The sequence below is a fragment of the Siniperca chuatsi genome, linkage group LG5 (genome assembly GCF_020085105.1).
Source record: "Siniperca chuatsi isolate FFG_IHB_CAS linkage group LG5, ASM2008510v1, whole genome shotgun sequence".
NCBI classification, from domain to species: domain Eukaryota; kingdom Metazoa; phylum Chordata; class Actinopteri; order Centrarchiformes; family Sinipercidae; genus Siniperca; species Siniperca chuatsi.
Genome location: NC_058046.1, coordinates 28,072,446 through 28,083,718, shown reverse-complemented (window position 1 = coordinate 28,083,718; position 11,273 = coordinate 28,072,446). Strand labels below are relative to the sequence as shown.

General features: G+C 40.2%; 1 protein-coding gene across 18 annotated transcripts in view; it reads left to right on the top strand.

The window, feature by feature from the left end:
* kcnt1b (potassium sodium-activated channel subfamily T member 1b) overlaps window positions 1-11,273 on the top strand; it is a 67,131-nt gene that overhangs the window by 1,511 nt on the left and 54,347 nt on the right. For 7 of the 18 annotated variants that reach the window (XM_044197782.1, XM_044197781.1, XM_044197780.1 and 4 more), the window contains exons 1-3: window positions 34-402; window positions 2,267-2,315; window positions 3,218-3,385. In XM_044197782.1, the coding sequence (XP_044053717.1) occupies window positions 288-402; window positions 2,267-2,315; window positions 3,218-3,385 (332 nt within the window). In that variant the 5' untranslated portion in view covers window positions 34-287. Of the gene's footprint in view, window positions 1-32; window positions 404-1,061; window positions 1,142-2,266; window positions 2,316-3,217; window positions 3,386-11,273 lie in introns of those variants that run through there. The other 11 variants (XM_044197761.1, XM_044197765.1, XM_044197759.1 and 8 more) reach the window with 6 other exon arrangements.

The following is an 11,273-nucleotide window of genomic DNA, read 5'->3' as shown; positions in this document are numbered from 1 at the left end:
TCGAAGGCGTGTCAGCCAATCAGCGCTGAGGACCGGGACTCATTTTTCTCTTAAACCTAAATAACCCAACATGCCAGTCAATGGCTTAGTAGTACTGATAGGAAAGCTAGCTTAACAAGCACCAGTGTTTGTCGCCAAGAGGATTTACAGTGGATCGATTTGATTTACCTGAACGCTTAAGCTAAGTCCGTTGGACACTTGTTTGCCCCCTGACCGCTGGAGACTTCTTTTCCCATTTTATAATTGCCATTTTCCAATGATGACAGAGCTTTCGCAAGGGCGCGTTGATGGGAAACGTCCTCTGTCACGCAGGCAATGCTCTATGGGCAGTGTGTGGAGCTTATATAAACCAAGCCTATGTTTACGATGATGGGACCTCGGTCAGAAACGGGAACACAGCCAGGTAAACGAAGTAAGCCCGTTGTCAACGCATGTATTGCTAGCCTATGACTTCACTGTCTGTTATTGCATCTCTAGGTCATAACATTGCCATGCAAGCTGTTCTAAAGGGAATTGCTTAGTTGTGTTACTCTTAGGTGAACTCTTACTGACTTAATGTTGTGGAAGTTCAATAATACCACTAGGCTTGTGGTAAATTGCAGTTTTGTTGTCTCTTCTATAATATTTTTATACAGTATGATACTATAGCCTACTCCTTAGTTTTGCAATTGTGCTTATATGGGAGGTAATTGTGACCTTTTATCAGTTAGCTAGCTATTTGTATAGTGTCACCCTAATATTTATAGTGGAATGAATTGCAGGTGTTTTTGGTTGACCAGCAGTACATGAAACTCTCATAACCATTTTCTTAGAGACCAAAAGTGGAATTGCTCTGAAATATGCCTGTTTTATGCATGGAAGTACTTTTGTAGGCTTTGTGTTGTCACTAACACACTTTTATTTGAATATGATGACTGTGTTTCAGAGATGAACCCTTGTCCAAATTACAAATTCTTTCTGTAAAACTCTTTCTGTTGATGAAAAGTTTAATTGTCAGAACATGGATAATGTTTAGATATTGCTGATGGTAACTGGTCTCTGCATTGTAATCTCATCCACAGTAAGTGTGACATCTACCGTCCTTGACCCTTCCGTAAAACATAATTTTGAAAGACTGCAGATTTTCACAGACCTTATATAAGTAAGTTTTGATTCTGTTTTTATTCTCCTGGGTCCTTAGTTTTTTAGAGACCCTTCTTTTTCTGCCCTGCATCAATTTTTTTCTCGCTCCATATGCTTTCTTTGGTCTGACTTTATGGTATTCTCTCCATTAAGTGGAGACAGTCTCTTGCCGGGAGCAACTCTGTTCCCTACTATTGTGGTCACTTTGCCTCATCCATTAAGTCAGCTGTTAAAGGATGCAGACGCTTCTGCACTCATCTCCTTTATTTCTAGTTTTCCTTTTCTTTCCTCTCCTTTCCTCTCCCCTCCACCACACTCAGCGCTTTCACTGTTAATCAGGGAGAGCATGTCTCTGGGTGCTATTAGCCCACTCAAGGCTGCCCACACTGTACTATGCTGACCACACACACACACACACACACACACACACACACACACACACACACACACACACACACACACAAAGGCACCGCTCTGTATTACCCACTTCTTGTTTCTTCTTGCTTTAGAGGGAAATCAAAGCTATCTCAACAGGATACACAGATAAATTGTGTGATTGTGGACATGTAAAGCAATCTATGAAATAAGCTTAACATTGATTCTCTCAAGTAGAAACACACACACACATGAATGAAGCTCATCATGTTCAGCCTGAAAAAAAAAAACATACTTTCAAACATTTTAGTTGTGGAAGAAATGTCAGTGTCCTATTTGTGAAATAATTTTCTTCTCCCTGTGTTGCTTTGTGGACAGAAAATGGGTTTAACGCCACCTTGATAAGGGGATCACACATTAAAACCTATACTCTAGGGTGCCTTCAATAAATACATAGGTATATAATAGCTGATTGACCCACCTGAAATGCTACTTTCCACTTTATCAGAATATACACTATAAATAATAAAACACTATCAATTGGGCATGTGTGAGACAGTGAACACATTAATATTAAACTGTACAGTTCCTTTTTAAAGTGTGTCGGGTTAACCCCGCTCTGTTTAAAGAGCTAAGCTGCTACACAGGCAGTGAATGTAATCATATCACGTCCTCGCTAAGTCTTAAAGAGGTGAATTTTTAACAAGTGTGTTTAAACTCTACTTTCTTCTCCCTCTCTCTTATTCGTCCCTCAAAATCCCCCCACAAGAGGCAGCCATGAGCCCTCCACGGCGATCATCGAGTTCCCATGGTGACAGGTAATTTCCTGAAGCACTTCGATCCCCTACGTGTGACACTGTAGTGATGTTGTAGGAACACGCATGCATACACGCACACCAATATGTAGCTAATACTGTATGCACTAGACACACACAAACACATGCACACACACAAGTACAAGTAGGTGGGTGGAATTTTCATATTTGTCTGCCTATTTCTTAAATGTCCACTTTGATGGTGGAAAAATGACATTTTGAATAATGCACGTGATTATGTTTGTTTATTTTGTTTTAATAATACATGATTCGTGTGAAATGGAACAGTTACATCAAGTCATCGCGTTCAGACTTTCATGCATGACTTGCTTTGACTCAGAGAATCAGGTTTAGCATTTCTTTCACAAATCAAATCATGTATGTTTTTAAGCTGTTTGCTCAGCTGTGTTTGACACTGTAGACAGAACAGCTTAGGAGTTCGGCTAGAGTCTTCATTCAAGTGTTGTAGTTCTCAGATGACCCACAGTGGAAACAATCTCTGTTGTTCTCACTACGATATTCTCAATAAATGCATGCCATGTTTACTTGGAATCAGTATTCATGGAACAGATAAAAAAAAAAAGTGCCTTATTTCCTTGCTGTGGTTTCCTTTGCACATTTGTTGGATACATTGGCATCTGAGGCAGTCTGTTCTTACTTATTATACAACCCTGTAACTGCCTACAGATTTCCCAGAACATTAAGTCTCCCTGGTAATAGACTTTTCAATCATTGCCTTATATTCACCGTATATACAAGCAATCTCAGGCGCCTTATTCTTATATCTGTTAACTTGAAAGATTGCGCTGAAATGTCACCGTTGTAATGTGACCGGCTCTTTTAGCAGAACACTGCAAAAGCTGGCATGTCAATGAGCAGATTTTGCTCTCCGTCTCTTCCTGCAGGCCCTCCACTGAGACCCTGCAGAGGAACAACAGCAGCAACTCTGGCGTTATTCTGGACATCTCGGCTCTCAAGATCGCGGAGGTGGATACGGAGGTGCCTCCTCTTCCACCTCGCTATCGCTTCAGGGACTTGCTGCTGGGGGACCAGACATTTCAGAATGACGACAGGTAGCATTAAAAAAAAAAACACTGTTTATGTTTATGTACTACAGTATATGAAAGGCTACCCAGGGATATTGCTAGAGGGTGTGTGTGTATGTGTGCGTGCATACATCTGCTTTATGTTCAAATCTCCCTGGATATTTGAAACACTGTTTTCAACAGTTTATCATATTCCACACATTCCAGGGGTTGCTTTGTGCTGAGTGTTGTAGTTTATATTGTTGTACCCACTTTCCCTCCAGCTGCCTCATCTACTTCAGTTACTATTTTCCTACATTTCCCAGAATGACTTCTCACGACAACCCCCTAGAGATGTGGCGGGACTTGTATTCAGCTATTTTATGTGTAGGTGGATATAGCAATGGAAATAGAAACAGTGGAGTGAGAGGTTTTGTTGTGGAAAAAGTAAGAGTCCTGCCACTTGCTCAGACCTTTTTTTTTTGGACTACTGTCAACAGAGAAATTAGTTTCTCTGCCTCTTCAATGATTAATTTGACCTTTTTTTAATTGTGCAGTTTAGAAAAAAAAAGTCAAAGGTGTTCTGGTTCTAAGCTTCTAAACTGATGCTGTGTTTGGCTTTCATAAAAGTGTTCACGAGATTTTTGTTTTAATCAGATTATAGTTGGTTTGAGACTGCGGTTTCATCTTGTCTGAACTGAGCGTGAAATAGCCGTCTCTAGGCCCTTGACTGGTGTTACAGTCACCAGAGCGCTGGAGTGTTTGGGAGTCAATTATTTCTGCGGTTGGGGAGGCAGACCAACAGATGCTGTTTGGTGCCCAGGAGGGGAAGAATTAGGCGAGCTTCAGCTACGGCTGAGTACTGTGGAGCTCTCCGTTGTGCTGAAATGAAGCCATCTCACTAAAGGATCAGCAGTCACTTCAATATTAGAGAGCGCTGCTTTATAGTTTTCTTAAGTTAACATGAGATTCATAACTTGAACTTTATCACGTTGTCAAATCCACTTCACTATGTCTGTTAAAGGCTCTTCTTAAGACTGCTGTTGTAATCCATTAATATCGGCAGCTGCCTGTAGCCTGAGGATGTTTGACATATAAGACACGGTTGATTTCTAATCAGTCGTGACTGTTGCCTTTAGGACCGAGTAAATATGACATCCCGTTTTGCCACCATCCTCTTTCTCGCTGTCTCTCTAGCTTTCTGTTCACTCGCCCTCTGTCTCAGTTCTCGGCTCCCTGCAGTAAATAGCTTGTCAGTATGTTTTATATCAATGCAAGGCCTTTTGTCTACACATAAAATTTTGAGCTGCAACCCCACACACACACACACACACACACACACACTGGTTTCTGTGCTTTCTCAAGGGATGCAGTGATTTCTCTGTATGGCTTTGTTTTTTTTTTAGCTGCATGCCAGTTTTATCAGTACTGTCGACTTAAAAGATAACAAGTAGTTTGAGCCAAAGACAAATTAAACAAAACTGACTTGCAGTATCGATTACACTACATATTAATTATAGTCAACATACAATAACATCAGGTTTACCTTTTAACAGACTATTATATGTATGCTGAGTCCTATAGACCTTGAAATGCTAGAAGATGGCAATCAGGCTGCTTGATATTTGTGTGTGTGTGTGTGTGTTTTCTGTGCATGTATCGTCCAGTAGGTCCCCTGTGAATTGTTGATGATCACAATTCAATTGTGAAGGGTAATTAGGGTTTGTTGCTGGGCTACCAACACATGTATGCCTGAGTGTGTGCATGTTTGCATTCACACGTCTGTGTGTGTGTGTGTGTGTGTGTGTGTGTGCGTGCGTGCGTGCGCACGTTTGGTCTTGTCACAGAGCTATATACAGTAATTCACAGATCCTGCCATGAAAAACAATGCAGCCTTTGTTTCTTCAAAACAAATAACAGCTGTAAACTGCAGCTTATCACACACACCTCTGCACAATGTGTGTTAGGAAATTAATGAAGATGCAAAAGAAGAAAACACCATTATTGATAGCGTCTCACGGTGCTGCTCTGTAATTGCTAGTTTCCGAGCTCTGGAGTGGAAACAGAAGCAGATGATGGTACTTGGCTTTGGGGACGCACTGTTTCTTGGCTGATGATCTTCTGCATGCTCATGGTTTGTGATGTTGATTATGTTCTGTGCTGATGCCTTGTCGAGTGTAAAGCCTCAAAACAAATGAACCCCCAGAGAGAGAGCCAGAGCCCTGCCTTGATGGCCTTTTGCATCTGTTTCCTTGCATCTGCCATAGTGGGCTATGAGAGTAAAAGGCAGCGGGTTGAAAGACTCAGGCTGTTATAGCTCGCTAAACAAAGCAGTCAGAGGCTTAAAACGGTTGTAAAGACAGTTTTGTCTGGTTATCAAAACCAAATAATTTAAAATGGGGAAAATAAAGGTATGCACTCTGGAAATGCCTATTACTACTGCCCATTACACTGAAAAATGCATATGTGTATAAACATCATCAGCTCTGCAAATCCATATGTTTACAGAAGGCAAACTAACTCACCTTTTTGTTTTCACTTCCAAAAAGGAGTGGGCGATAGAGATAAAGTCCTTCATGATGGTATATGTACTTTTTCCAATATTGTGATATAGTGAATTTTCTGCAAAATCAATTGAGAAACTGTTATAGGTAAAATAACAAGACACAAATGCTCTAATCCAGCAAATTAAATACCTGACAAATCAAGGTACTTCTTGATATTGATGTAAAAATCATTAAAAAAAATCCTCTATTCATGCAAAGCAGTTCTGCTCATTGATTTGCAGCATCGCCCGCAATACTAATAAAAAACACACGCACAACATTTTGTAGCGTCTAGTTCTTCTTATTTCCTATCATGGTAATCATCTCGCTTTAAGGAATGGCATAAACAGTATGGCAAAATCTCAGTCATTATCACCCAACCCTACTTACAACCCTACAAATATATAGTTTAGAATTTGGCTAAACTGAGAATTTGTTGTTACTTAACCCTGCTTCATGGAGTGATGTTTTAATTTCCCCCAAATCTCAACAAATCTAGGAAAACTCTTCACTTAGGATGACAAAATGTAGATTGTAAAACATAATTGTATATACTATGACTTTCTGTTGTGAATCTATTCTGTGCACACGACATCTATTGCAGGGATCCCTCCTCTGTTGCTCTTCTTGCGGTTTCTTCCATTTTTGTCACTGTAAAGTGTTTTTTTTTTGAGGGGGGAGTTTTTCCTCATTCGAATCGAGGGTCTAAGCATAGAGGATGTTGTATGCTCAACAGATTGTAAAGCTCCTTGAGGCAAATTGTGATTTGTGATATTGGGCTATATACATATAAATAAAATTGATTTGACTTGAAAACAAGACCCGGGTTGTAATAGAGCAGAATTTTCCTTTGCAACAACGTAAAATAATGTAATGTATTGGTGTGTTTTTATGTCTGTAGGCAAATGCAAGTTTCTCACTGTGAGTCACTCCAATAGTATTAAGGCAATATGCCCTTCTGTGCTGCTGTGCTGAGTATGTGAGTCCTTTTTTATTTCCGTTCATTTCTTTGTGTCTGTGGTGTGGATGTGGGTGTACTGGGGAGGGGGATCTCCCTCCTGGGCTGTCATTATCTCCAGGGTTGGGTGTCAGGGGGTCGTAGTGACGGCTTGGCTGTGTGGGTGCTGAAGAGGAGCAATCCCACTGAAGTCATTGGCCTGACAAGCGATTGGTCTGTGTGTGAGAGCATTGTCTGTGCAGGTGTTCGTGTATGTGCTCCGAGTGTGGACACTGTGTGAGTGTCTGATTATGTATCGGAGTGTGTGTACGTAGGTGTATTTCTCAGAATGTCAGCCGGGGGGGGGGGGACCAAACAATTTAATACATGCCAACAGGGTTGAAAACACAGAGCAGCAGGGAGAAAATTGGTTTCATCTATCTTTCCTCTGCGTGTCTAATCTTGTTGGGGGGGTTCCTCTGATCAAGGCAGGATTCTGCTGGGAGTACTGTTAACAGAGTGAGAAGTGTTAATTGGTTACTAAATCAACTCTTAACACTACTTATGAGTCAAATAGTGGCACTTGGAATGGTGACCCAGCACTGACGCATGTTCTGCTGTCAAGCAACAGCTAGTCTCAGAAATGGATCATTCACTCATATTGCCGTGAAAATCTTTATCTCCAATATGGCTGCTTTACAGCAGCACAAAACAGGCCTTGTTTTTAGATTGGTAATCATCTATTTCTAGATTGATTCTGATACATTTCATAACACCAAGTTGTTGATTTTGAATTTTCTGAAGCCACAGGTTTTCCTGTGATGATATATTTCTAATAAATCAGAAAATCCCATGTTTTGATATGAGGAGTGGGGTTGCTTCTCATGGAGGCCTCTTGTCCTGAGACAATAATTGTGCACTGATACTGGCAGCATCTGTTTGCGTGCCCTGATTCTGTGGCAGAAGTGACTGCTGGGAATTGATGCCTGGATGATTTCCATCTGAGTGAGTTTAGGAGGCTGACGATAAGATAGAGAACAAAGTCAAAGAGGGAGATGAGGAGCAGAAGGAACACAAAAACCCAGAGGATGGGGGGAAAATTGGATGAAGTAGATGACAGATAGGAGGAAAGAAGGAAAAGACCAGAGCGAGAAGAGTGATGAGTGACACTGATATGATGATGATGATGATGATGATGAGGATGATTAGGTCCAATAAGTTACGGAGGACTAACAGTCTGAGTGGTCTCGGGCTATGTTCAACTGCAGACTCAATTCCAAATTTCTGCTCATTTTAGATTTAGGATGACAATTTATATTAATCAGATACCTGTATAAACAGAGAGCAGTGTCACAAAATACAAACCACTAAAGATATTACCTCTTGTGGGTTTTAAAAAAAAAAAAATAATAATTTATGGTAAGGCTGGCTCAATATCATCTTTTTATCGGGTATAAATGGAATCGTATCGTGATGATACAAATTTCTGTTGATGGCAACAAATGTTGCTGGCAGATTATGCGCTGTAGCTAGTTAGCTAATAAATCTAACGTTAACTTCATGGGTTTTTTTGAAAATGCTGTCTACAGCTGACACTTTAATGTTTCCAGCTGACTGATAATCTTATAAAAGTAGTCTTAAATATGCACTTGATATCTGTTTTGTGCCAAACGTCTGAGGCGAAAGCCACATGTCCCAGGCAAAAAGTCAGCATCCTCACCAGTTGATGATCCATGTAACCAGTGTTGGAAATTAACTTTACTCTGAATTAACTCTGAAATCTTAGAGATATTATAATATAGTATTTCAACATGCTCCCCATATTCTTACAGTACACTGACCCCTGTTTGTAATCAAAAAACATAAATAAAGACGTCATAATACTGTGAGAGTTCTATATTTATGGGATGTAGGCTACACAGCTGGAAACATAAGGTAGAATTTTTAGACAAGGCAGCATAAATTGTCAGAACACTGGCAGTGTGTAACTGCATGTGAAAAATAATAAAACAAGATTACTTCATAAGGTTTTATTTCATAAGGTAAATATTTAAACTCTTAAGGAAAGTACTGATGTGCTCTCTCTCTCTCATATACACACATAGTAGGTATAATGCTATTGTGGCAAGTTTACATACATTAGTCAACTATAACTGACCAGACGACTGACTTTATGAACAGTTTCATCATGAGAATATTACGCGGCAGTCAGCCAATCATCTAGTAGTTTTAGGTGATACCATGGTAGGTTGTAATTAGCGGCATTAAACAATAACTTACAGGCGAATGACACGAGTAGTTTCTGTTTTGAATGATTTAATTTACTTACTTGCCAGGCAAATGAAGCTGCATCGGAGACACTCATTCTGAAGAAAAGTTGCAGTGGTAAGATCAGAGTAATTTTGTTCTAACATATCCCTGTTTGGATGCTAAGCTTAAATACTTCAGCAATAGAATTTCAGTATCTTTTCACTTTTAACGTTACAAGGCTTTTAGAATGAGGACTAACTGATGTGTTTTGGCAAATGTAGATTTATCTCGGGTACCGTTGGCTGGGGTTTCTTGAGTGTAAACTTCCTCAAATCCAATAAAGAACAGGACAGAGCACAGGGTTTTTAATGTAATCTGTAACCCCACAAACTAATGTATTTGGTTAATGATGTGCTCCTTTCCTTTTGGAAGAAATGCTCGGTTACTACCGTAGGTAGAAGAGCTAAATAGTTACGGCTGCTAAACGATGATTTGGAAATTTGCTGGTCGGGGAATGGATGAAGCGCATGGTCAATTGCACGGAGGGTGGACATGCATTAAGATCTATTTCTGCACCACATTTCAATGTAGTCCGAGTTTGTAATGATAACATCTTAGTTAAAGGAGAAAAAACAACTTAGACATAATGGGACATTTTACATCTCTGGTTGTGACCCCGCAGTTCCCCAATGTCATCTCGCCTAAAAGTCTGACGTGCTTGAAAGGTTGTGTTTTTACTGGTAACATGCACAGTTCCGTTTAGCAACCAGAGCTTGTAATTTAGACCATAGGTAGCATTAGTCACCACCATCAGCACAGAGTGGGTGGGCGACACTTAAGGGCCGCTAGACTTGTTCTCATCAGCAGCAGAGTGGCTGTGTGTCTTTTGACATGCTGTCGGTTTTAAGGATTATTGTTATTGTCGCAATGAAGCAGAGGCCCCAAACGTGTTGTCCACATTCTGTCCGGTTTGTCGCATTCTATGGGGGAAAGGTTCTCTAAGGATTTGTGCAGCCAGTGAGCAGAAACTGGAATGTGAACAAGTAAAAAGTTGAAATGAGGGAGAGCTGAGGCATTGCATTCCTGAAAAGCTCAATTTGGACAGTGTTCTATTTCAGCAACCCCCCCGATTTATTTCCCCTTGTCACAGTGGAGGTATTAGTGAAAGTGGCACAACATGCTTAAGCTGAAAAGAATGAGCGTGCAGCTCTCTGAAAGCGGTCTTTATATGAAATCATTTAGAACATTTCAGTAGCTCAGCGTCCAGCCTCAGAGGGATAGCTCAAAAGGGACGGACAATTAAAGGTAGAATGCAAGGACAGAATTATCGGGGGGGTGTTGCTCAGAGAAAAATAAGATTTCTTTTACCCTTCAGAATTGGTTTCTCTTCTGGGCCATTGCATCTTTGTGCCTTGAAATCTCTGGTGCATTTGCCGTTTAGCCCCCATGCTGCGTCTTGCCAACTTAATTAGCATCGGTGGAGTTCGCTTGTTAGATTTTAATAAACAGCTGTGATGATGGAGGCATTTGGAGAAGGTTGTCAGCATTGTAGAGGGGGGTTCCAGGGTTGTGGATGAGTGTGAGACATACAGCGTCACACAGAGGATTATTCAGGAATCACAGAACACTCTTCCTTCCACTACTTCAAAGAGATTCAATCAAATATGCAAGGCCTAAATACTGAAGCTGCATTTGCATTGTAAAATATTCACTTGGTTTTGTAAACAGTTAAAAAAAAAAAATGTGCACAATTTTTGCCTTGATTATAATCCACTTACATACCAACTAATTATCACTCACTACTGTCTCTGATTTGCATCAATGTAAAAGCTCGGAGATGATTCTATCTTTGGCGCTGTACTTATTTTCCAGTTTGATTTTTGAGATTATCACGAAAATGTTTCATAATCGATATAGCCGCTGTGGTTCACTGATCACGGATTTGCAGCATTATTTTGGTAGAGAGCCCAGTGTTCAGCCTTTTCAAATAACACAACTGACTGCCAGTTAAGTGATGTTTTGTTTTTCTTCTACTGTCTGTTTACTTAGACCCTGTCTAGCAATTATCGCTCCGTTCATTTAAATAGTCATTCCTGCTTTCAATATAAAAATAAGCTATAAATACAGAGCATAACACAATATGCCTAATTTCTAAATTTATTATTGTTTATATGCCTTTTTGTATAGCTCAGGGAATTTTAAG